The sequence below is a fragment of the Melanostigma gelatinosum genome, assembly GCF_949748355.1.
Source record: "Melanostigma gelatinosum genome assembly, chromosome: 21".
NCBI classification, from domain to species: domain Eukaryota; kingdom Metazoa; phylum Chordata; class Actinopteri; order Perciformes; family Zoarcidae; genus Melanostigma; species Melanostigma gelatinosum.
The window spans coordinates 4,511,341-4,537,255 of NC_136654.1; the positions used below are offsets into that span (position 1 = coordinate 4,511,341).

The 25,915-nt window shown below is 46.3% G+C and overlaps 2 protein-coding genes across 5 annotated transcripts; one reads left to right on the forward strand and one right to left on the reverse strand.

Moving 5' to 3' along the window:
- Positions 1–1,643: 1,643 nt before the first annotated feature.
- LOC306795097 (putative endonuclease 4) lies at positions 1,644–5,281 on the reverse strand. Its single transcript, XM_079293452.1, has 8 exons — positions 4,332–5,281; positions 3,783–3,907; positions 3,483–3,692; positions 3,146–3,328; positions 2,614–2,745; positions 2,339–2,443; positions 2,047–2,176; positions 1,644–1,817 (listed from the first exon to the last, which is right to left on the reverse strand). Exons 2-8 carry the CDS (start codon positions 3,904–3,906, stop codon positions 1,757–1,759), a joined length of 945 nt encoding a protein of 314 aa, XP_079149578.1. The 5' UTR covers position 3,907; positions 4,332–5,281; the 3' UTR covers positions 1,644–1,756.
- tnrc6ba (trinucleotide repeat containing adaptor 6Ba) lies at positions 3,909–24,577 on the forward strand. 4 transcript variants are annotated; one of them, XM_079293451.1, is made up of 23 exons: positions 3,909–4,467; positions 7,185–7,274; positions 8,990–9,011; positions 9,327–9,767; positions 9,888–10,081; positions 10,211–12,998; positions 13,699–13,863; positions 14,060–14,295; positions 14,571–14,645; positions 14,835–15,053; positions 15,261–15,380; positions 15,572–15,697; positions 17,236–17,406; positions 17,844–17,978; positions 18,065–18,272; positions 18,468–18,635; positions 18,807–18,953; positions 19,211–19,354; positions 19,992–20,084; positions 20,935–21,138; positions 21,485–21,552; positions 21,756–21,895; positions 22,183–24,577. In XM_079293451.1, the coding sequence occupies exons 2-23, from the start codon at positions 7,218–7,220 to the stop codon at positions 22,721–22,723; spliced, it is 6,462 nt and encodes a 2,153-aa protein (XP_079149577.1). In that variant the 5' UTR covers positions 3,909–4,467; positions 7,185–7,217; the 3' UTR covers positions 22,724–24,577. The 4 variants fall into 4 exon arrangements, with proteins under 4 accessions (XP_079149577.1, XP_079149574.1, XP_079149575.1 ...); XM_079293448.1 differs by having other exon boundaries at positions 9,888–12,998; XM_079293449.1 differs by having other exon boundaries at positions 9,888–12,998; positions 15,282–15,380.
- The last annotated feature ends 1,338 nt before the right edge of the window (positions 24,578–25,915 follow it).

Below are 25,915 nucleotides of genomic sequence, written 5' to 3' on the forward strand. Positions count from 1 at the left end.
AAACAAGAGTTTAAAAGTGCACGGTCAAAGTCTCAGTGCCCAGATAATGGAGGGGACAAAACAGTCCCGTGGACCTAAGGATATGAGACAAAGACATATCGGGAAAATAGTTAAGATGGAGGTTTAAAAGCAAATGGAAAAGAATAGAAACCTCAGAAAAGTGTATTTTAGAGCAGGTAAATGTGTAGAAGTATGGCAGATTAATGTGTAAGCCTTAACTGAAGAGCATAAGTGTGAGGAGAACTTTAAGATGACTCAAGAAACCATGTGGGTGTGTTTGCACCATCACAGTGAAGTCAACACATAACAATAGCTAATATCCCCAAACTTCTTTTTCTCAGCTGCATTCACGGGTAGAAAGCTGAATGTTTCCAAGCCTCAAATGTCAGGGAATGTGTGTGTGTGTGTTTACATGAATGTTTATGTGCACCGTGGGGTGTTGGAATTGGCGTGTCAATCAGTTGGTGTCCACCCAGGGTGTCAACAGCTGCACCAAAGTGTTGGTATTCAACAGCTGGACCATTTTAGAGCAGGAATGTGGGGGTTTAGTGTGGACGAGAGGGGTGTATGTGTGCTGTAGGGGGTCCGACATACTGTACACATGTTACAGTTGTTCAGATATTATACTTCAGCAAAATTAGCAAGACATAGTGTGTAAATACACATAAATATACAAATAAAAGTATTAGCATAAGAATGTACTTAAAAAAACTCATCATGCAGAATGTCCCATTTCAGAATCATATATTATATTACCGGATCATAATTATTGAAACATTAATATGAGCATCGCGTTAGTGTTGCAGCTGGTAAAGGTGCCATTTTAATTACTTCATATACTGCTGGGTAGAGTATTCTATCATAATACATCCTAATTCATTTGTTGATTATATGTTGTATTAATTGACAAAATCGACAAAGTAATTAGTGTCTTGTGCTTTCAAATAACAGCAGTGGAGTAAAGAGTACAATCTTTGCCTGGAGTAGAAGTATAAGGTGGCATATAATGGAAATTACACTTCGGAACAATACTTGAGTAAATGCACTTCCCCACCACGATGAGATGAGATGATTACAGTGATAATAGCACCATTTCCTACCTTTTCCCGTATTCTTAACCCTTCTCAACACTGACTTTAAAATAAATGTCATGCCACATAAGTCTTTCCCCCCCGAACATCTGTTTGATTGTACATACTGATATGTCCTATATATATATCCTACATCCTTATGCTTGTTCCCTTATGTTTGATACCTTTCTAACTTTGTACATTTTCCTTTTGGGAACAATAACTCACCAAAAACCTTGAATGTTTAAATTTCCGAAGCAAACTGATGAGATATCATTCAGAAAAAAATGATGCTCCAAATAATGACATGTCAACATATCAGATGAGCTAAATAAAGCTGCCAATAAATATGTATCGCGCCTACAAATTGCCAAATGCAAATGTGCATGCAAGTTGGATTTTCTTTTCTTCCTTTTTTCATCTCTGCCTGCATCATTTGGCGTCAAATTGAGGACTTCAGGTTTGTGCCGTGTGTTCTTGCTGCCCTCTCGTGGTTCATTGTGAACAAGACGACTCCAAACAAGTCTAATGACAACTTTTAACAACACTTTTATTCAACTCGTGTTCATAAACTGTTCACAACCAAACAAACTCTGAGCGTGTTTAAGGAGAACTGGCTCCTTCTCTTAGCGGACGTGCGAGCTGAGGTTTGGTTCGCGGGGACAATTCCTCAGTAATGGTGACCATTAGGTTTTGTCACAGAGAGAATACAGAAGTTCAATCTGCTCAGCATACTCGAAACCTGGCCTGTGGGGAAAGGTAACGCAACAGTCATGTGCAAACTTCAACCAGTGCAACGGCGTCTATAAATCATTGATTGTAATGAAAAAAAACATGACGCAGTCAGGACAGACTATGCACTCTTCTCCATTATATTCTCATTTTGCAAAATGAACAAAGATGCGTTGTCCAATGTAAAGATCACATCCGTTCATTGTTCACGACAACAGACTCCTCGTCTCTGCAGTTATCTCACCGTCCAGGTGTCTCCAGGATCAGAGGGATGTTGTCCAGTCGGGGCTCATTGACGACGTCTCGGAAAGCAGAGATTCCGATGTGACCTTTACCAATGTCTTCATGGCGATCGAGGTTGCAGCCTAGTTTACCTGCAACAACAAAAAAAAGAGAGAAAAACAACAGAAAGGACAATGAGTGCCAACGAAGCAGCAAGAGTTGATTCCATAAAGGTCACAAAGTTCGTACTGCTCAATGAGCTCATCTATCTAATCTGTGAATGTGATATTTGGGTGTGAAAGTCCTGGCTGGACCTTTGGAGTCATTGAGATGGAGGGCTTTAAGATAGTGGAGTCCCACTTCCTGCTCAAACTCGTCAAGCATGGCCGTCACTCCTCCCACTGCAGCCACGTCATATCCTACCAAGACAAGAAGCAACACTCACAGCCCGAATGGAAGCGGTCATACTTAAAGGCTTGGTTTTCCAGCAGATTTTAGGTTTACAGGGAGTTTGAGCAAACGACGGACCCTTTTTTTGATTTCTGCTGATTTTGTGTGTCAAAAAGGATAAAGCTCAGGTTTCTCTCACCTGCTGCAAAGGCGTGACAGGTATCCAGACACACTCCGACTCTGGTCTGGTCTCTCACTTTGTCTATGATGCTCCTCAGCTCAGAGAACTTACCGCCCACCGTATTGCCCTGACCGCTCATGTTCTCCAACACTGACCACATGGGCGGCAAAAGCAAAAGAAAGATAAGGCACTATCAGTTTGACACACCCATAATAAGAGTTTGGCCGCCAAGTTCTCTCGCTATGCTGAGATTCACAAGACTCAATAAAGCATCGTCTTGCAGTACATTTTCAGTGAAGCTTTAATGTTTTCTGCTCGACAAAGCCACCAAGAGGTAAGGATTAAAGTCACTGTGATTGTGGAGGCTGTAGTGTGTAGTTGTTGGTGAGGTTCTCTGCTGTTCGTCTTTGCGGTTTTCCTCGATGTCGCATGCGTCATTGTGGTTATCTGACACTTATTTCTCCATGCTGCATGACATCGGTTTGCAGTGTTTGCAGTTGGTGCACTTACACCAGTGACTATCTGCCCTTAGTTTACCCGCCCACTGCACCTGTAACCACAGCAGGTGTTTGCCGGTGAGCGTGGTTAATGGCTCCTGCTATCTTCTCCACACACTGCTCGGTGGTGATGGAGCCCAGGGAGGAACCAGGGTGGAAGTTGTAGAGGTTGAGGCCCAGGAGGCTGCAGCGGTTGAGCTCATCCACCAGCAGGGCCTGGCTCTTCTCAAACACATCTGCGTACAAAACAGAGGAGGGTGTCAGAGGGTAGGAGACACGGTTGGAAGGGAAAGACAAGGGCGGGTAACTGAGTGGGAGAGAGCAAGGGGGGAGGGGGGGGGGGAGTCAAGGACAGAATTTGCAGAAGACATCCATTGTTGTCTGACAAACCCTCTTTAGGAGATCCACAGTTCATCAAGTAGGACCCATGAGGCAGGATGTGAGCGGGGTCATACTCCTGCAGGGAACATTGCTCCCTAAACTGGGCTGCAGCCTTCTGGTCCAGTGCAGGCCTCTTCCATGACCGCTGGGAGCCCAGAAACAGGGCGAAGCTGCTGCCACCCATCTCTGTGCAGGACCCCACTGCTTTCCATATCCCACCTGGAGACATAGAAAAGAGGCAGCACTGGAAATGTGTGCGCGTGTGTGTTTTAATGGCTTAAACTCTAACAAGACGGCATTAGGCCTTACCTTGAATGCTTACATGAGCTCCAATGTATTTCTTATTCCCTCGGTCCTTCCTCCTCTCCTCAGCGTCCTCTCCCTCCTTTTCTCCTCCCAAAGCCTCCTCGGATTTCCTTTTCCTCGGACCCATACTGTCAACATAAAGTTGTGAGCGGCGTCTATGATTATGTCATTCTCCGCGAAAGGCGCTTCTGTTTATGACGTTCGGGGCTAATTTTAAAATATGCATTTGGGAAGGCTGTTAACCTACAATGCACGGACAGTGGTGCAAAGTTTGACTGTCAAAAGTTTATGAAGGTCAGAATGAGTTTTTTTTTTTTATGCATCCCTCCCGGCAGGAGCCAGCCAGTCAGAAGAAGGCTTCCACGCAGCTGCCACAGGCCATTGGAGACGCTTCATGCTCAGCAGCAAAATGGCCGCCCGTCAACCGACTGACTCCACAGCGCTTTGAAATTTAAATTCTTCTGCACATTAGGGTTTACACTATTACAACGTTAGTACTTATTTACAAACCAGTAGCTTAGTGCGCGTGTATTTGCATCATCTGCCACTTACGTGACTGTCCGCTCAGGCGTCGCTGTTCTTGTAGCCTCGACGAATGCCTCAAAAAGCTAAAAAAAAATAAATCGCACTGAAGCACTTTAGCTAAGCTAGCTAGCACGCTAGCTTTTCTTCATATGTGATTCCAGAGGTGAGTAACGCGAGCTGGAGATGTGCGGCATGTTTCTCATAGTTTTAACATTTCGTATTTGCTGTGCATGCAAAATAACTGCAACATATTTGTCAATGAAATGCAACGGTACTTGCTAGCCAAGCTAACACCGTTAGCCTGGCTACTTGTAGCGCCTGTCAGTAGGTAACGTAACTTAGCTCACTTAGCTAATGTTGGATAGCATTAGCGGTGTCTGTGCATTAGCAGAGGTGGATATGTGGCTCAAGGCTCGGTGTATTTGCTGTCAAGGACCGTTGTGTACACAGAACGGAATAACGTCAGTTAACATAACGTTTCATTGGTTGCTCTCGTTAACGTGGTAGTTAATGTGCGCGCTGCTCTGTGTCTGCGTATTTAACAAGTATGAACAGAAACCACTCCTTAATGTTAGCCATCGACAAAACGTTAAACCAGCAGCTGCTGTTTAACTTGTCGCCTGTACAAACTTCTCAGTACAGGGATGACGGTGGCTGGATATGGACGCTGACCGCTTAATGGCGGTCCAGTTCAGCTAGACGACGTTAATCACCTGTGTCTTCGGTTTTGGTGAACACTTTTACATTTCTAGCACACGAAAGCTCCGATCGTCGCTGTAGCGTGAGCTAGCTTAATGCGGATGAGCTTGTGGTAACATTAACGGGGACAACGCAGGCACGACGACATTAGCTGGTGTCGTTTAACGTTACATTACTGATGGTCAGAGCTGAATGCAAATCTCGTAACAACTCGATGTCCAGGTCTGTCTTTGTGGTGCACCAGGCCCGAGGTCGGAAAGGCTTTAGCAAGGATGTCAGGTTCTGTCAAGCGAGGAATCCTGCCAGTTGAAAGTGTCATGGCACTAAGCAGAAACGAAACCAACTAAAAATAGACTCTGGACCACTCTAACGAGTGTTTGCATTGAAAGGCTAGAAAATGGATAAACGGACTATTTTCAACATGGTGTTATGAGCTTTGGTGGTCCTGTGGGATTTTTGGTTATTGCCAGTATGTTCTAGTACACTGGTGTATTACATTTGTGCGACATTAGTGTCGATATTTTCTAAACCTATTAGAATGGTAAAGTTAAATTAACAGTGAATATCATTACCCGTTTGGCTATCAATTAAGTTTTATCTTTAGGGGGAAAAAATATCTTTAGGTGTCAAAATCTAACTCTAAAAAAGCACTGCTGTTATATCAATATTTATCCGTATAGATGTATCTAACGAAATGTTTTAGTTGTTTGGGTTTGTCCATGTCAGCTATTTTCTTCTATTGAGGATCTTAATCACAGTGCATTAGTTGGTGTTCTTGTGTTGCATCGGTTGTTAAAGGGAACATTTGCCACCTTTTTTTACATGCATGTCCAATCAGTGCTGATGGTAAATGTAGTCCACTGAAGAAATACATTGCCCAGTGCGTGCTACATTGACCGAATAAGCTGATCCCTCCTGCTGCAGAGCCGTACGAGCTGTGCCTACATGTACCAGAATGTATTGTGCCTGAGTAACAATTTCTCTTTGTCTGACAAATAACAAAGGTCTAGAGCAGGGGCTGCCAATTGGCGGACCGCGGTCCGGATCCGGACCCAGACGCCGTTGTATCCGGACCCAGGACCTAAAATCGTTTTTATTTTGACAGAGCGCTTCTATTTTAACCGGCGCTGCGCAGCTTTTTTAGCCTTTACGGCACTCGTTCAGCGATGCAGGAAACGCACCGACCAATGCGTTGTCAATCACAACACGTGATGCAGCTCACCGAATCAAATATGGGTATTCAGAGATGTACACACACCGGGGGAGAGACGAGGAAAGAGAAGGAAGAGCAGGATCATATTACGTGAGTCAGAGAAGTTATTTCACATGACATTCTCCAAAAAGAGAAAAGTGGTCAAAGAGACCAGAGTCTTTAACCAGGAATGAACAGGCTCTTATAGGTTAATTCTTCACACGGACAGTTTAAAACCAGTGTCTCTCACATGTTTAGAGACCGTGACGATAATTAAAAGCGGTGAATGAAGCGCCACTACGAGACAAAGCACACCTCTTTTGAACAAACATACCCACTCACATCTAAATGAAGACACAGAAAATAAACACAAGAGCCCAACATGATCAGAATCCTAACACGTTAATTCACTTCACAACAAAGATGTTAACAGAGAGAATAGAGCTGAAACAAGTGGATTAGTAACCACAGATAAAGATCATGCTCACTAATTTCAGTGAGCCGGTGCTCATGGAAAACATGATCTTCCATCTCGCTGGCGGGTTTTGGGGTTCAGAGGGTTGAAGGCATGTAATCTGGAAGATATGTGCACACTGCATTTTATAAACAATTACAGCAGAAGCGTGGGTCTCAAACCTCCAGTAGGTCACTTGTTATGGTTTCCACAGCCATTCTGTATGCGTATGATGGGGATAATTACTGTTTGTTGCCCACATGTCCAGCTATATTCTTAGCTCTAGCACCTGATGGCTGATTCAGCCAATCAAGCATGCAGTACATTGTCGCTTACACACATGAATGGAAGCTCACGTGGCCTCCAGCCACAGTACAACTGTTAAATCGTCCTTTCCCTAGCTGCAGTCGTCATTAAATATTGGTCAATGTTTTGTTTTTTTCAGGGATGTACTTTACAGTAAAGAGCCAGCGGCTATACAAAGAAGCACTCTGGACTTTAAGGATGGTGAATGTTTGACCCTTTTGTTTTCCAGAAGAACGGAGTATCAGGACAGGAGCAGTAGTTCATGGAAGACAAGAAAAGGAAAAAAGACGACAAAAGGAAAAGGGAAGCCTCTCAGAAGGTGAGCATGTTCAAAATGACTTGCAGGCTATGTTTTTGTTAGAAGTGCTATTTCTGCTTATTTGGGGTTGTGTAATGTCTGTGATGAGTTAAGATTATACTGTTTTCAAATGTAAAAGTTTAAAAGCTGTATTTCTGATCATTTAACATTCACAATCAAAAGAAAGTGGTTCCATAGCACTCATGAGAAAACTTGACTTGGGTGTTTTATATTAGATGTTGACGTGTAGTGCGTTTTTAATGGCCGATATAATGACAATAGTTTGGAGCAGGAAAAAGCTGATGCCCGATTAATCGAACCAAACGGCTTATTCAAAGTAATAATACCCGAATAGATCAATTTGGATCACTGAACATTAACAAATGAATCTGGAGCTGTGGCGCAGCAGTAGAGCAGGGTCGTCCTTCAATCAGAGCATCGATAGTTCGATCCCGGGCTCCGCTGGTCCATGTCGATGTGTCCTTGGGCAAGAAACTTTAATTGCTCCCGCAAGCTGTGCATGCGGTGTATGAATGATGGGCAGGTGGCACCTTGCATGGCAGCCCCTGCCATCAGTGTATGAATGGGTGAATGATGACATGTAATGTTAAAGAGCTTTGAGTGGTCTGAAGACTAGAAAAGCACTGTACAAGTCCATTCACCACGAACAAAGAGTTAGTAAGAGCCTTTTTTATATATAAAAAGAGAGAATTGAAAGGGAAAGGTTTCTAACAGCTTGATTTCATCATGTGCTTTACTTCTGTAGGCTACTTTTGCATACACGGTTTTAAATTAACTGTTTTTTTGTCACTCTGAATCAACAAGAGAACATCCTGAAGTGTGGGCTGATGGATAACATCGTTGGCTCTATTTATTTACAATGGGCAATGCCCTGTTCCGTGGCTCATTACCGGCCAGGATGATATTTGTTGTTAACAATATTTAATGTCACTCTTACTAACCATTTATGTTGCATGAGCAAAGTAACGGCTTAACGATTTTGTCTGCCTGTCTTGTATCATGGACAGAGAGCTGATAGTGTTGCATTCTACATTTGAGAAATAACTTCTGTGTGGAGAAGTAAACTGGGAACAGGTCAGTTATGTCATTGTATTTGTCAGCGAATAATCTTTGTTGACATAGCCAGGCTGGCCGCATATGGTTTTAGTGCATGCGAGCGTGACCCGCTGGTTAGCTCACGGCTGTTGTACTGCTCGGCTCTCTTATGGAGGTTATAGCTGATAACGCTGTCCCGACCGACAGCATTGTCACGGACAATGTTTTTGTCCACGTCAAGTGGACAGAAGGCAGAGTCACTCTAAAAAGTGTCTCTTAGAAAACAAAAGTTTGCATTGAGCTCGATTCTGAAGTATTTCATTGACCTGGGACAAGTTTTAGGTTGCACTGCTTTGAGAATATGAAACGGTACGAACAAAATCACGAGTCAACAATGATGTTGGAATTACGTCTGTCCGAGTTACAAGAACCAGTCTCAACAATGTGATGTATTTATTATCCGGGAACTCCTGGACTGTTTTCTTTATCTAACCACAATCACAGACTAGTTCTTGTGAACTCCATGTTGTCTCTTGTCTTATACTTTCTTTTTCATCTTTGCTCAAACTGAGGTTTGACATTTGGATGAATGAAATGTGTTTAGTTTTTCTCAGGGTGTCCTCACGATGCTTTAAAAGAATCATTAAGTAACTAATGTGTGTTTTCTTTCATCATTTTAGGTCACAGAACAAAAAAACAAAGGTAAGCAGTCAAGTGATTTGAGCTTTCAGTTTTATTGTTTGTTTTTTATATATTTAAATTGTGGTTATTTTTGTATGGTCCATTTCTTATTTAACATTTCATGACTTGTCTTAATCATCTTTTAGTTTGGTGGGGAAAAAAGGCTATTAGTGAATGCTTTGTAGCATTTTCCATTTTCCTTATTTACTTCATAGAAATGTATTGTTAGTGCATTTACAGAACAGGAATTGTGCACTGTTCTCCCGAGATGTACTTGGTTAAATTATGTTTAATTTCCCCTTATCCATTTCTCTCTCTGCGTTGCTCTTCCTGCAGTGCCAGACTTGACCAAGCCAGTGTCTGCCCAGTCTCCTGCCACTCAGAGCAGCTCTGCCTCCCCCAGCCCTGGACCCACCCCCTCTGCCTCCCCATCCCCAGCCACCTTGGGCCCTGGCAGTGCTGCCTCCCCGTCACAGGGCGGCAACAATGCCAAGCGCCTGGCGGTGGCCAACGGACAGCCCACCTCCACAACCATTTCTTCCTCCACTGCTGGCGGCCCCGGTGCTGCTGGAAACGGCAGCGCAAGTAGCGGAGGCGGCGCCCAAGCGCCTCAGCAGCAACCGCGCTACATGCCGAGAGAAGTGCCGCCGCGATTCCGCTGCCAGCAGGACCATAAAGTGCTACTGAAGAGGGGTCAGCCGCCACTTTCCTCCATGCTGCTGGGAGGGGGAGGAGGAGGAGGGGATGGCCCCAATGCAAACATGGCTGCTGTCTCAGGTACATTTTAGCAATGCTGTAGGTCACATTTAGAATTGATCCATTCTCTGTTAAGATCATTTCTTTTCACATTTCCTTTTGACACCTGAAGTTTCTCTCTTGTGGGATTTTATTTTTCAGATTCTGGTGCAGCTGCCGCCTCATCATTGGCCCCCACCTCATCATCAGTTGCTGCTTCTACTACTACTTCTAATTATGCAAATTCCATGTGGGGGGCAAGCTCAGGCAGCCAGGTCCCCTCTCAGGGCAGGGAGAAGGTGATCGTTGACGGCAACGACCTGGAGGAGTGGCCCAGCATCGCTGGCAGTGAAGGGGTAGGAGCTTCTTTCACTGGGGCTGGAGGGGGCAGCAGCAACAACGGAATTCCTGTGAACAGCATTAGTGCCTCTGGCAACCAATCCTCACCCACTTCCTCGTTCTCTTTGCCCAATGAATGTATGCAGTCGTCCAACGGTGTGGCGTGGGGGATGGCTGCCTCCCAGGGTCATCTTGGAGGAGGGAATGCGGTAGCTGCAGCTGGGTCTCTGCTACAACAGCCCTCTTCACTTTCCAAAGCCTCCGCTGTGCCAGGGAGCCATGATGCCAGTGGCCCCGTCGACGGCAGCAGTGGGATTCCAGGTGCCAATTTCAATCCAAATGCCAACCCTTCGGCCTGGCCTGCCCTGGTGCAGCAGGATGGGCCCGCTGCTGCAGGGGAAGGAGGTCCATCTTCCTTCCATCCCCAGGGCCCTGGGGGGTCTTTATCTGCCAACAACTCTGCTTCCCTGAGCCTGGCGGTGGGAGGCGGGGCAGCCGGAGTGCTGGGGGTACACCCACCTTTATCTGTGAATCAATCAAGCACCCATCAGCGGCAACTTCACCAAATGCAATCCAGAGACAGAGAGATGGGAGGGGGGAAGTGGGAAAGCGAATCAGCGGGACCAAAAATCGCAGGGGGGGAAGGGATTGGGGGAGGAATGGACCGTGGTGTGGGAGGAAGCGAGATAAGTGTGGGAGACCACAGCCTTGCCTCCTCATGGAGAGGCCAGTCTTCTCACTCTGCAGCTAACTCCAAAATGGGTGCCTCAAGGACTGATGGGTGGGAGGGTGGAGGAGGTGGCACAGGGGGATTCGGAGCTGCTGAAGGAGATAATGGGACCTCAGGTTGGGGGTACCCGAGTTCTACTAGTGGGGTTAATGCTTGGGGCAGTGCTGGAACTGAGGGAAACAGTAGTCAAACCTCCGGGGTATCTCAGGGAGGGTGGGGCTCATCAGGAGTAGGAGGAGAGAGAGGAGTTTCTGGTGGTGAATGGGGTGGGAGCTCCACTGGTATTGGTGGTGCCAACCCAGGAGGTGAGGGAATTGGTGGAGCCTGCAGCAGTAACAGCAGCAGTAGTGGGGGCAGCACAGCTGGCAACCCCCCTGCCACCTCTTCCTCTTCCTCAACAGCCACCACTATGACCAGAGCTTGGGACAATCAGAAGGGGGAGAGTGAAACAGGGGAATGGGGTGGGGGAGGAGATGTACAGGGAGCGCAGGGAGGATCTTCATCTAGTGGTGGAAATTCCAGAAATGGGAGCGGGCCTAACAGTAGACACAGTCGTCCTCCCCTCCCTGCACCTAATGCTGAAGATGCCTTAGAAAACCTGCTCAGCCGGTCTGATCTGGACCCTCGGGTCCTGTCCAACACCGGCTGGGGCCAAACACAGATCCGACAAAACACGTCCTGGGACTTTGAAGACCGTGGAGGACAGAGTAAAGGTAGATCTTCATCAGCGACATCGAAACACACATCTTCTCATGGTGGTTCTTCTCAGTATTCTGGTGGACCCAGGACTCTAAACACTGATTCTACGGGTCCAGGGGTCAATCCCTCCCTGGTTCCATCTGCTGGGTCCTCCAGAGAGGGCTGGGAGAGCAGCAGCAACAGTAGCAGTAGTGGGGCCTCTCTGTCTGGGAGAGCCCCACCAACTTCAGGCCCCAACATGAGGAATCTTGGCGTCTCACAATCTGGGCCAGTGACCACAACGGGACCCGGAATGGGGTCGGGGGTAATGCCAGGACATAGCCAGCAGGGTAAGGCTACAGGCTGGGGTGGAGGAGGGACGGGGGCTGGGGATGCCCAGCAGGCCAAGGGCTGGGGAAATGAGGAATGGAGAGATGGCGGTAGTAGTAGTAGTACTAGTAGTAGAGGAGGAAATGGAGGAGGAGGAGGAGGAGGAGGATGGGGTGATCCTGGGCAACAGGATGACTCAGTGAGTGGAGGCTGGGGAGGAAATAAGGAGGAGAAAGGGGCAGGGGGGTGGAAAGAAATGGGAGGGAATGGAGGAGGGAGCGGGTGGGGATCAGGACAGAAGGCGGGGGCAGGTAGGGACTGGGGAGAGCAACAGTCCAAATCAAATAGCGGAGGAGGAGGATGGGAGGATGACAGGAAGAATGGAGGAGGAAACTCAGGTGGGGATTCAAGTGGGGGTAGTTGGGGGAGCTGGGACGAAGGTGCTCCTCGGAGAACCTGGGCAGCCGGTGGCACAGGGGGGGGAGGAGGGGGGGTGGGTGTTGTTGGGGGCATGGGGTCTAAACCCCATCAAAGTTGGAGTGGAGGAAACAAAATGCACCAGATGCCAAACAGCCAGCCGGGCTCCATCACAGGCCCGCAGGCACAACTGCAACAGCAACAATCACAGCCCCGCAATCAGCATCCACAGCGACAGCCAGCGATGGACCAAGGGGCTATGCAAGGGGTCGGGGGGAGGAAACCCACCTCTCAAGCCCAGAATCAGAACCAAAGCTCAGGCTGGACCTCGGGACCCATTCCTGGTAGCGCCGGAGGAGGTGGAAGTGGATCTGAACCAAGCGGCTGGGAGGAACCCTCCCCACAGTCTATCAGCAGAAAGAACGAGATAGATGATGGAACATCAGCATGGGGAGATCCAACCCATTACAACTACAAGCCGGTCAACCTGTGGGATAAGAACAGCGCCCCTGCTGGGCAGCAGCCACATGACCAGCAGCCACAGAGCCAGGCTCCGGCTAAGCAGCAGCAGCAACAACAACAGCAACAACACCACCAACAGCAGCAGCAACAACAAGAACAACAGCAGCAGCAGCAACAACAACAACAGCAACAGCAGCAACAACAACATCAACAGCAGGCTCCTCCAATACAACAGCAGCCTAGCAGGCAAGCTGCAGCCCTTGGAGGTAACCGAGACTTCAACACTGGCCATGGACCTGGAAAAACTTCAGCTATTGGTAAGACACCACAAACTTTGATTTTGAGCATAATAATATAGTGTTTTGAATATAGTGTCAGGAAATAAGAAAACAATTGACGTCATGTGTGATTTGGAGTTTGTTTCTGAATCAACTGTGGCAGTTTGACAGCTAAAGACATTGACAAATGTCCCTAAATGTTTTTTTGTGTGAAATTCACAAATAAATTAACTTCTACAACTGCTGCCTTCATGGGATCGGTTAATCTGCTGTTCATAGGTCAGCATGGAGGTTTAGCGAATCAAAATGACAGAGCGAGACAGTTGTTTTTCAGCCAGCCACTTGCTTACTAGCTCTGTAGTTTCCTCTCAAAACCACATTGAAAGCAGTTGCAGCTACAGTACCGTGGATGCACGGTACTGTAGCTTCGGTGGGTGCTCCAACTCAGTACAGCCGAGGTAAAATCCCATCTTCTGTCAGTGGATATTCTTCGCAGTGGAGATGCTTTGATTTTAGACCAATGTGTACCAGATGACACCAAACCAAGCCAACACCTCGTCAAAAAAACCATCTGAGGAAGAGAGTTGCAATATCTGTTTCCGAATCAATTTTAAAGCCCTTTGCATGTGCCTCCACTCTAGACGTTGAACTCAAATTGAGAGAAACAATTGTGTCCTTACCCAAAGGGTCTCCACCAGGTTGCTCCTACTTAACTTGTGTTGTCCATGTGGTGATGCAGGTCCGTCAGGTTGGGGTGGTACTTCTCCAACTAGTCCTACAGCCGACAATGGCACCGGAGCTTGGGGAAAGACTACTGACGCACCTACTGGCTGGGGAGACCCCGAAGAGGCCGGAGGGAAGAATACGGGGTGGGGCAACCCTCCTCCCAACCCCATCAAATCTGGTTAGAAAAGCAAATAAAGACTAAAGCAAGCTTTTGAGTGTTGTGTTGATTGTACCAGGTTAACCTAGAGTTGTTTGGTGCATTGCATTTGGAACATTGGCATGCCCAATCCGCTATTCGAAAACCCACAAATTGATCCGTTATTACTTCACAGCCTGACAGTGGCATTTAGTATGACTTTTTTTTTTTCCTCCAGCAGGTTCAAAGTCAATGCAAGATGGCTGGGGGGATAAAGAGGCCTCTGTGGCTGCCTCGCGTCACTCAAGCTGGGAGGACGAGGAGGAGGGAGGCGGCGGCGGCAGCAGTGGAGGGGGCGGCGGCGGCGGCATGTGGAACAACAGCTCCGGCTCCCAGGGAAGCGGCTCGTCTTGGGGACAGGGAAGCAACAGTGGCTGGGGGCAGAGCCACCCGGGGAAGAAGCCCACCACCAAGGTGGGCTGTGAAAATGGATCTTGATAAAAGAAAAGCACAAACAAATTAAGATTTATTCAAAAGACAAAGGCATTACACTTGGGTCCTGCAACCTTCATGTGTGCAAATAATATATATAGTATATAAAAGTTACCGTAGTTTAATGAACGAAATGGTTTGTACTGATTTAGTTTGGTGATGTTATTGCATTAATCTAAACTGTAATTTCTCTGTTAAAACCCTCGTAGAACTTAAACGTTAACTCGTAGTCTGCTCGCTTTGTACTTTTCTCTCAGGGTCCAATGAAGGTTGGCGGAGGAGACTCGTGGATGAGCCCGATCAACAAACAGTTTTCTAACATGGGGCTGCTGGTAAGACAAAACATGTCTTTGTGACTTTACTTATGAACCTGAGGGAAATGTCAAAACCTTCCTCTTTCCAGATGCTTTGTTTTGTACCCGACCCACACACGTATAATCCGAAATGTTTAGACGCTTAGCAGGTTGTTTATTCCCTACATGATGATGATAATGATAATGGTGGACTTTTCCGCTGGACAGAATGATGATCCCAGTAGCCCGAACATCGACCTGGCTCCGGGTTCTCTCCAGGAGAAGAAGATGGATATGGAGAAAAGAGCCATGGGGATGGGGATGGGGATGAATGATTACAATGGAGACATAAGGAAGGGAGGAGGAAGAGGAGGAGGGGGGATGGCTTATCGTCCACCTGGTTCCAAAGAGGCAGCACCTGGGGATGCTGGGTCCTACTACGACAAGGTAATGTCTCACTGCCACCTCAGCAGTCTGTCACTCTGTTTGTCTCATGTCTAGATAGCAGTTTGTCTTCACTATTCTTTATTTCCTCTTGTGATTCTACCTCTTTCTTCCTCGTCTGCCCCATTCCTCCCTGTCTCATTCTTCCCCTACCCCCCCCCCCCTTCACCACCACTTAAATTGGTCTCCCATTGGCTGTCACTGTGACAGACCTTGCCTTTGACCAATCAGGATTGGTGCCTTGGGGAGGAGGGTCCTAGCTCTCTGTACTCACCACCCACTGCCTACAAGTCCCATTCCCTCTTCAACCACAATATTCCCTTTAGACAAGTAAGAGAACCGTGACTCTTGTTTCCATCCCGCCATTTTTTTGAACATTGGGTTCTTGTACTTTTCTGTTATTAAAAGATAACCCCCCCCCCCCCCCAGTCTGTCCTATTCTGTGTAATCTGTATGTTTTCATGTATACGTCTCTATTGTTATGGGTCCTCTAAGGTTTCATTTTCAAACTACGATCACAGGGCAGTCACAGTATCTTTGGCAGTAGTGGAGGGATGGCTCAGTCAAGACACCAGCCGAGTGTCCCACCCATAAACCAGTCCCCAGGGATCCGAGCGCAAGTGCCTCATCAGTTCCTGTCACCTCAGGTACCAGTATTCTTCCCGGCTGTCGACATATTTCACACTTGACACTGGAGGTATGTGAGTTGACTGTCGGTGTTAAACAGTGTTTGCTGTGGGATGAGTCATCTTTAGGCAGCCTCAGCCCAACAATCTACAAAAAAGTCCAAAATCCTTAAAATACAGTCGCATCTAACCAATTAAAGCTAAGTGTTAGCTTTCATTTATTAGTCTGTTCTTGTGATCAAACTCCGTCTGCCATCGCTAGCGTTACCTGCGGTGGACGAGGATGGACGTCTGCTCGCCAAACAGTCGAGAACTGTGCATTTCCGCACATTTATGTTCTGCGTGTTCGCCAAATGCTTTGATAAATTACTGGTATTACTTGTCTTACTTGTGAGGGTTTTATTGCATTTGTGACGCCAGTTCTCAGCATCTACTGGAGTAAAATGTAGCCGCACGCGCTCTGACGATGTCTCTGTGGGGGCAGGAAGTAGCTCATGAGATAAATTTCAGGAAATGTCTCATTTGTCTCTGGAGTTGACCTTTGAAAAGTCAGAGGCAGAGACGAATGATACAGCAGAGAAAAACACAGGGGCATACGACTACAAAACAAACATAACGGACAGAAATACCGTTCGTCTGTTTCCTCTTTGTGTTCTGATGGATCACTGTAGCAGGGCCTCGATAAAGCTGATGCCTGACTACCGGTACATTGATCCTTCACAAAGCGAAGACATTTCTGTCTTGTTGCGTTTGTTTCAGAATGAACCTGTAGTCGTGCATTTGTCCGTGAAAATGGACACAAATCTGATGGAGACAGCTGATTTAGCTAACGCTAATTAGCGGAAATGAGGTCAAAGAGACACTAGATTACCACTTGAGTCATAAACGTAAACATTACAAGTTACATTCCGCTTTTATTCTCATCCACAACAATGAAAAAATATGCTTTTTATCTGATCAATAATTAAGTTAAATTCATAATAATAATAATGTCCGTGGCACTTGATCAGCTCGTAACTCATAATTTGTGGAAAAATAGAACGTAGACGTTGCTTTTGTATCATTTGTAGCTCCGTGCACTTCATGTATATTCATCTTAAAGGTGGAAACTAACAGTGAAGCAATGGTGGAGAAACCGTTATTTATTATAATTGGCTCCAATGGGAGACATGCACAGTATATCCTGATCATGCACGGCGGCGGGGGGGGGTCTTTGTACTGTGAAGTCTCTGACATCATGTGTAATTGTCTGATTATTATGTCTATGAGCTTACAGTCTGCTGGCTTTGTTTGTGTCTATAAATCGGTGCATAATCTCTCTTCGGGAATACATTGATCTTCCTCCGCAAGAATACAAAATGAAAGTCGCCTTTTCCAAGAATTGACTTATTTTCATCCGCTCACTTGGGTCGAGGCACTTGTTACCAACAGTGAACGAGCACATATAAGCGAACCGATGTTCGTCGGGGAGAGGCGCTGTACTAATATGGTTGCTGGTGGTTACAGCAGCGGCGCGTTTCTGTGGTAACAGGTGCCTCTGCCGTTGTGTCTGTCTCCAGGTGCCAGGCTCCGTGCTGAAGCAGATGCCCCCTCCCAGCGGGAGCGCGGGGGGTGTTGGCGGCGTGGGCGGCACGGCAGGCGTCGGGGGAGGTGTGTTCCCTCCACAGCTGTCCCCCCAGCATATTGCCATGCTCAGCAGCATCTACCCACCTCACATCCAGTTCCAGTTGGTGAGAAGCAGAAACTAACTTTGTTACTCCCCTTGCATGTCACATCTTCTGATGGTTGATACGGAATGAATCACCAAACTTTAACTCATCAACACCAGCAAAGTCCATGAAATCAAACCAAGCAATGTGGGAACCCTGTCCCCGTAAAATGTCTTTAGACGTCCTTGTTATGGTAGGATCACACATTTTACAAGATTCTGTGACACAAATGTATTTTTGGGAAACAAACTTTTGCTACAGCGCTAACTCACTGCCCAAATATCTAGAGGTGATTATTACTCCGAGTGGAACCAATAGTCTACGTAGCAATCGGTTGACGCCTGGGTTTATCAAGTGCAAACTTGCAAATTATTGTGCAGAGTGCATTTTTGTCTCTGTTGCAGTCTCGTTCCTCTTCAGTTTCCTTTTACTTTTTCGTTCCGTCTGCGTTCGTTCAGGCTTGTCAGCTCCTCCTACAGCAGCAGCAGCAGCAGCAGCCGCCGCAACAGCAGCAACAACAGCAGCCACAGCATCTACTGCAAAACCAGAGGAAGTTCACACCGAATGTGCGGCAGCAGGCTGACCCTCAACAGGTACACATAAATACAACATGTCACTCACTCCTTTACTTCCTCCTCCCAGCTGTTGACTGTTGTCTTTTTTGTTGTTGTTGTGTCAGCTGGCCAGGATCATGGCAGTGCTCCAGCAGCAGAGGCAGCAGCAGCAGCAGGTCGGGGGTTTAGGCGGCAGCTCCAAGCTTTCCCCCACCCACCATGGTGGAGGTGGCGGAGGGGGTCCCAAACTGCCTGGGGCTGATTCTCTGCCTCATCCAGGCCTGGCGGGATCTGTGGCTGATCTGCACCAGAAAACTCTTGGACCATATTCTGGTGAGCGTTTGTTCCCAGACAAAAGAAGGAAACTGCTCACTCCAGTGTAGTGTTTATGCACTACTTTACCCAGCGATCACAGGTTAAGCCACAATCAGTTTAGCACTGTGAAATATGTGGGTTGGCATGCTATTTTAATGTAGCACCAGAAGTTTCCTAATAACATACTCCCTGTCTCCTCTTTCCTGTGAGCAGGATTTGGATCTGGGGTGAACCTCCCAGGTCTGGACCTGGGCGGCTCTGTAGTAGGGGGTCCTGGGGGCATGAAGGACCTCGGGATTCAGCAGTCCCGCTTCAAATGGATGATGGAAGGACACTCTTCTCCAGACGCCTCCTCACCTGAGAACGCATTTCACAAAAACGGTGAGATTCTTTTAATTTTATTTGTGATTTTGTATTCTTTTATAAGACGTGAAATGAAAGGCTGTTGAGGCAGATCGTGTTAATGGCATTAGATGTGAAGTCACGTATTAAGGTGATTAGTGAACCCATCCGGTGTTCAGTGATGTAACAACCATTATCGCCACCTTCCAGGTCCTGTCACCCCCATGAAGATGCCGGGGGGCTCGCCCTACTCTCAGTACGACATGATGGTTGGGGACGGGCTGGGAGACAACTGGCATCGCACCCCTGGCAACAAGATGGTTACCAAGCCCACCGCCACGCCCAGCTGGCCCCCTGGTCAGTGACTAGTCATGGTTAAATTGATAACTAGGAGTGGAAGCTATAGAATATGCATTCTGCGTGGAGGGACGACCTTAAAAACATAACAAACCTAATCGGCCACTAATTGTATTCATTCCCATGCATCTTCACAGAGTAATCAGAGGCTCCTCTGCTGGAAACACGGGGCTAAACGTGAAAGAACTATTTGGGAATGTGTTCTCTTTACCTGTACACGCTGCTTTAAACGGACCACATGCGTGTTTCTTCGTTAGAGTTCCAGCCTGGTGTGCCCTGGAAGGGAATCGACCGTGTCGACCCTGATTCGGACCCTTACATGACCCCAGGGAGCATGATGGGAAACGCAGTGTCCCCCAACCTCAACGACACCGAGCACCAGTTGTTACAAGACAATACAGGTCAGCATCCAGCAGCTCCACTGCCTCATTATCCTTATCATAAGGTGTTGGATGGCACCACATCTAGCAGTTTGTTAGTTTGCCTTCCTTACTTGTTCGTTTGTCTTCTTGTACCATTTTGTTTCTTCATATATTTGCTTCTGTTCACTTTGCATACAGTATTTTTCCTCCTACCCGTAGTGCTATTGGTCAGTCTAGATCGTTTTGCCGAGTGTTGGAGATGTCAGCCATAGAGATGTCTGCCTTCTCTCAATATAATGGAATTAGATGGCACTGGGCTTGTGGTGCTCAAAACGCCAAATAATACATTTGAAAAACTCAACAGCAATGTTTCTTACCAGAGATCATGACACGGTTACTTCAGATAATCCACAGACCTTGTTGGAATCAGTTTCATGTTGGAACTATTTTTCTCTCCCAAACATATTGCCGTGCAGAAGCAAGCGTGCACGTACTCTGGGACGATAGGCTCTTGGTCGTGACAGGGCGAGATGAGAACATAGCATTTTTTATGTTGGGGTGAACTGTCCTTTTGAAACAAGTGGTTTTTTTTGTCTCCATTAATGTATATGATTCTGTTTTTTGGAGTAGTTGTTAGACATTTTTTCATGAAAGGTTGATGCCTTTTTTCCTGCAGATTCCACCCCTCCCCTCAACACCTTGCTGCCTTCACCTGGTGCCTGGCCCTACAGTGCCTCAGACAGTCCCCTCAACAATGCACACAACTCAGGTAAACACACACACACACACACACACTCAAACTCGCAGCATCACGTCTCTGGGCTGGTGTGTTACTTTGTCTTGTTTTTCTGAGTAGAGCTGAAGTGACCAGTCAATCAATTGGATCACTTGGAGAACTAATCGCATTGATTGTTCGTTAAGTCATTTTTCAAATGTCAAACATTCTTTAGTTCCTTTTCAATTGTTCAGGTGTGTTCATTAGGAAGTCGCGATTGTGAGAAATTGTGATTTTTCACTTTGCTCTGACATTTCATCGATCGAACAATGAGTGGATTGATTGAGAAATGAATCACCAGATTAAGTAATAATGAAAATAATTAGTCGCAGCCCTGTTTCTGGTGGTCAGTCGCATGTTGTAATCTGTCTCGATGTATTGAGAGAATTTTGTGTACATAACTGAGTGATATAAGTCACAACTTAAATGTGAGTTTCACTTGACAGCTCAGCTGTTTCATAACAATAACGTTGCCAGTTATCCGAGACCACATGCACCGTCTCCAAAATGTGCCTCAACAAGCTGGAACATTGTATTCCTCATAAGAGATAAAAGTGATTTGGTTATGTCAAACAAGAGAAAGCCAACAGTAGATGTAGGAGAAGCCTTCAAGAGAACGGCTTAAAGGCTTCTTCAGCGCTCATTTGCATAATGACGTTACATCTTAACAGTTTTAAATTATGAGCAGTCTTGACCTTTTGTCTTATTGCTTTCTCTGTCTCATCTTTGTCCTAACCGTTGAAAGTTCTTCTTGATTGCAATGCTGGTGTCATTACATATCGGTGTTGTATTAAGAAGTAGATAACTCCTCCAGAGCCTCATTCACTTCTCTGTCACGCCACAGCAAAGTACACAGACTACAAGACCAGCTGGCCCCCAGAGCCCATCGGACACAAATCCTGGAAAGCTACCCGTGGCAGCAGCCAGAGCCAGCTGTCCCGCGCACCTCCAGGACTAGCCAGTCAAAAGCAGCCATCGCCTTCCCCTTGGTCTGGAGGAGCCCCTCGATTGGCTGGCCGGGGCTGGGGCGGTGGCTCCAGCACCACTGGTAATGCCCCGACACATTTATCATGTTGTTTGGTAACCAAAGGTTGTCCCTTTATTTATCATTCAGGCACACGGTGCATGTGGAAATATTCCTCTGATTTTAAATGTACACAGCAGATAAAACAGCTGGCTCTGATTGCTGAGATGCAACACAGTGCTCTTTGAACTACAGACTCTGCTTTTATTTGATTTGGAAGTGTAGCCACGCCTTGGGAAAGACATTCATCATGTATTAGATTTGAGAAGCCGAGGAGAAACAACAGAGTGCGATTGTGTTTACAGGGAATGTGGAAAAGTCTCTCACATTTTATTATTTCTTCCTGTTTGCTCTCGCTCTCTCTCTGTAGCCTCAACCTGGAGTGACGGCAGCTCTCGGGAAAGCTGCTGGTTGGTGCTCAGCAACCTCACACCACAGGTAACACACACAGACACACAACGATCGAGAGCTGTAACGATTGTAACACAGCCGGGCTGGGTTGTTAAGCCTCACTTCATGCATGCGCTCATCATAAACGAGCACACAAAAAGTCTTTCCAGATGGAAGCACTGCTCTGAATTTCATACGTCAACCCATCCCTCTCGAAAGTCCTCCATCGTCTATGTTGCGTATTCCCGCAGATTGATGGCTCCACTCTGAGGACCATCTGCATGCAGCACGGCCCTCTGCTGACCTTTCACCTTGGCCTGACCCAGGGCACCGCTCTGATTCGCTACGGCTCCAAACAGGAGGCGGCCAAGGCCCAGAGCGCACTCCACATGTAAGACTGTCGTTTTGATATCGCTCGCATGTCCGTGTGGTCACTATGTAACAGAATCCAGTAGCCTCTACAAGTGAAAGTGTCATTCCTACACTTCGGATCTTCTCATCGAACATTCGCTGAGAAAGCAAATGGATATATTTCCCAAAGTGTTGAAATTAATCCTTTTATAGTACACTGACTTGTGGAAGGCACTGTAATTAAAGTTGAAGTGAATTTGAAGTTCTTCACTGCATTGTGTGAGGCAATGAATTAAGAGTCACTGACAGACTTTTTGTTCGTATCAGGTGTGTTCTGGGTAATACCACCATCTTGGCGGAGTTCGTGAGCGAGGAGGATGTGGCTCGCTACATTGCACATTCCCAGGCAGGAGGAGCAGGGAGCGGAGGAACCGCAGCCGGCTCTGCAGGCTCCGGGCCGACGTCGTCCTCCGCGGTGGGGTCTAGCGGTAACGGAGGGAGCTGCGAGAGAGGCGGAGCAGGAGTAGAAGGAGGCTCCTCAGCTGGAGGAGCAGGAAATGGAGGAGCCGGGCCGTCCAGCTCCGGGTGGCAGAGTCTGGACAGCACAGGCAGCTCATCGGACCAGTCTGCCACCCAGGGGCCCGGGCTGGGCATCTTCGCCCAGTGGAGCAGCAACGGGACCGTGGTGGGCGGGGCCGGAGGCGTGGAGGGCGGAAGGCAGGGTCTGTGGGGGGGGATGGGCGGGATGAGCGGGGCCGGGTACTCCAGCAGTAGCCTCTGGGGTTCCCCGGCACTAGATGACCGTCACCAGATGGGCAGCCCCGCCTCACTGCTGCCCGGGGACCTGCTGGGCGGGGGGGCCGACTGACACACACATTTTACACCCAAGTTGTAATACATGTGTCATACTCTATTTATTTACACGTAGAGATGACATGAATAAAGCTCCATTGGTCACCCAACAGTCATACTACACACAGGATACGTGCAGTACATGCACACATTGTTTTCACACACACACAGTAAACCGCTTAACTTTAAATGAAGACGACAGTAAAACTTGAACTGGGGGAAAAGGTGAAATCCATTAAACTCTTTTAGGACTCATCTGGGTAGCTGTTTGTCTTTTTACTCCCGCCATCTGCATTCAGAGACCCGCTCACTCAGGCATGCACTGTAGACAGGCTCAGCCAGAGTCCTACACGTCAGCAAGTTTAGCTATTGCTGTTTTCCGTGTGCCACAATTTATTTTCTTTTGTATTGCTATTTAATGGTCGAATCTCAAAAATTCCGACTTGCAGACTGAGCCCTCGTAGACCTGGCTGGCGTACTTCTAAGTTCTCGTGTTGGAAGCTTTAGAGCGGGGGAAGGATCAGGAGTTCGAGTAGAATCGGGGACGGCGCCACACTACTGAGTCAAATGGACGATCGGCAACCTTTTGAGATCTGGAAAAGGAGAGCGTTTCTAGTCGGTACCGGCACCACTACCTTTGTGGAAACATGCCATCAACATGGGACCCAGGGTTAAAAAAAAAGAAGAAGAAAAATCAAAACCGAAACAACATTAGCCAAACTTGCACTATATGCCTCTGGGTTTGTTGTTGACAAATCCTCCACAAATCCCTCCATTATTTTTTGTTTTTGTTTTTGGGAAACGGCTACAACACAACTACACAGACCGTACCGGATGACTTAATGTTACAACAGCAGTGGCCTTGGCTAACAACCAGCGGCCGCACGCCCGCCATGTCAGCAGCCTTCACACCTCCTCATCAGTTACACACTGCTCTTATATTTGACAAGCGAAATTGTATCTCCCCGTTGATGTATGTCGGTTGTTTATCATTTGTTTTAAAAGAGAAATGTGTGAAACTTTGTGGAAATTCAAAGATGTCCTCTTTCCGTTTCCCCTCTTCAAACACTGACCTCGCTATTCTATTTTATTTTCTTACTCGAGAAATCAAGTTGGTTATTCTATATTGTCATGACGTTAATGACTATGATCACTTATTTACTCGCTGTACAAGGTGCCCTCCTGCCTGCCTGTGTGTGCATGAAAGGAGTGATGACAGTGACTGGAGGAGGATGTGATGAAGATAATGATATCGGGAGTGTCTGTGTTATTGCTACAATGTTGAATGTTTTTTTTCTTGTCCGAGAGAGATTCATGAGAAATGTTTTTGTGTGCGTGTGTGTGTGTGTGTGTGTGTGCGCTTGCTTTTGAACACTTATCTGCTCCAGTCAGGGAAGTGAAGCGATGTTAATCTGACAGCTTATATTTGAGAGAACGGGTGCGTTTGTGGATGTGTGTACATGTTTGACTGTCTGGATATTGTAATAGCTAAAAAGTTAAACATTGGCACTATTGCATATGTCTCTTAAGTTGTGTTTTTTTTAGCAGCATTTTGTTCCCGTTTGTATTATTATTATTTTTCTGCCAAATGCAATAACAGAATATTTAGTTTTTAAGACGAAGCAACCAACTGAAGGCATTTCTATAACGATGCCAGATCCTCCCATACCAAGCTGAGCTGGAACAGTGTTTTACAGACACGTTAAAGACATTACCTGTTATGTTTTACTGTTTGTTTCTTTTGTTATGTATCAATTTAAATTAAGTCAGTCTTTATTATCACTCCTGTTCAGGATGTTTTCATTTCTTTCAGACGTTACAAAAAGAAGAGGAAATTAATTTAAAGCAGAAAAGAACAAGATAATAAAGGTTGAATTGAAGTCTGCTGTGGTTTGTTTGATCGACCGCGTCGTTAACGGTTCACGTCAGGATGTCTGGTTATCCAAAGCACATTCTTCATACGTCTGATTCTATACACCGTGAAGGACGTGTGCTTGCTGCTCCCCAAAATATAGATTAAGAATCTCCCCGATACTTGTTAGCAAGTGCTAGAAAAGGTCACGTAAGCGTGAATGCTTCATACACTCTGGAGCCGTTCCTGATTTTCCATCCCATCCCACTGTCATGTTTGTTCTGTTTTTATCTTTAGTGTTTTTAAATGAGTAAGTAATTATAACAGAAAAGAACCTCAAGGTTTCAAGTTCAACATAACTGACCTGGGTTTAGAGGATTTTCTATTATTTTGAATTTTAAAAAAAAATGTCTCTAGAAGTAAAGTTCAGGGGAAAGCTAACAATAACACCAGTAATTTAATATATATATATATTTTTAATGAGTTATTGTTCATTACTCTGGCACATGTATCTTTTTTTTGTTGCATTTTTTCACAATTAAGTCAAACTTTCTCTCCCAGCTGGCAACAATAGAACCATCTTGTACTACTGTAAAGTGGAGATGAGTAATGAGTGTCTTTACTATGAGTGTATTTAATGAGTGTCCACTTTTTATGAAAGTCGCACTCCAGTGAATATCTACATCATATGTGTCAAACTCATGAGCCCGCCACGTCATTTTATGTGGCCCGCGAATCCCCCAGCAAAAAATAAATAAAAATAAAAATAAAAAAAATTTTGGGAAAAATAATTAAAAGTTAGACTTGAAAATAAAAGTATCCCCATGGTCGAAATTACGAGATCGAAAGTTGAAATTATGAGATCGCATGTTGTCTGTGTACCGACGACACGATCACAACAGGTGGGCAGGAGAGGAAACAGCCCGAAAAGAGGTTTTCCAACAATTGAAAAAGATCGACAAATAATCCCAAAATGTCCACGAAGAGAAAAATGTATGCAGAGGGAAGAAAATGTAATGAAAGATGGGAAAGCGAATACATGTTTGTGCTTCAAGGAGAACAACGGGTCTGTCTTCTGTGTTATGAGGCGTGTCGGTGATGAAGGATACAATTCACGTCGGCATTTTGACACCAAACACGGAGCTGAATTTAGCCTCCAAGAAAAACATCAAACTGTCCAAGAATTAAAAGGCAGACTGCAATCACAGCAGAATATATTTACACAGCTACAGCCCAGTGCATGCTGAAGGTATGTGAGCAGAGCTCCGACCAGATACAGACTTTTACAAATGTCAGTTTGTGAAGAAACACCATCGCAGACCGAGTTCACTACTAGCAGCAATCTAACAACACAGC

Coding starts and splice junctions, on each gene's coding strand:
- LOC306795097 (XM_079293452.1), bottom strand. CDS start 3,906: ATGGGTCCGAGGAAAAGGAAATCCGAGGAGGCTTTGGGAGGAGAAAAG. Junction 2,746..3,145: donor AACACCTGCTGTGGTTACAG/GTGCAGTGGGCG, acceptor CCATGTGGTCAG/TGTTGGAGAACATGAGCGGT. Junction 2,177..2,338: donor CCATCTCAATGACTCCAAAG/GTCCAGCCAGGA, acceptor TTGTTGTTGCAG/GTAAACTAGGCTGCAACCTC.
- tnrc6ba (XM_079293448.1), top strand. CDS start 7,218: ATGGAAGACAAGAAAAGGAAAAAAGACGACAAAAGGAAAAGGGAAGCC. Junction 17,407..17,843: donor CTCACATCCAGTTCCAGTTG/GTGAGAAGCAGA, acceptor GCGTTCGTTCAG/GCTTGTCAGCTCCTCCTACA. Junction 18,954..19,210: donor CACGCCCAGCTGGCCCCCTG/GTCAGTGACTAG, acceptor TTTCTTCGTTAG/AGTTCCAGCCTGGTGTGCCC.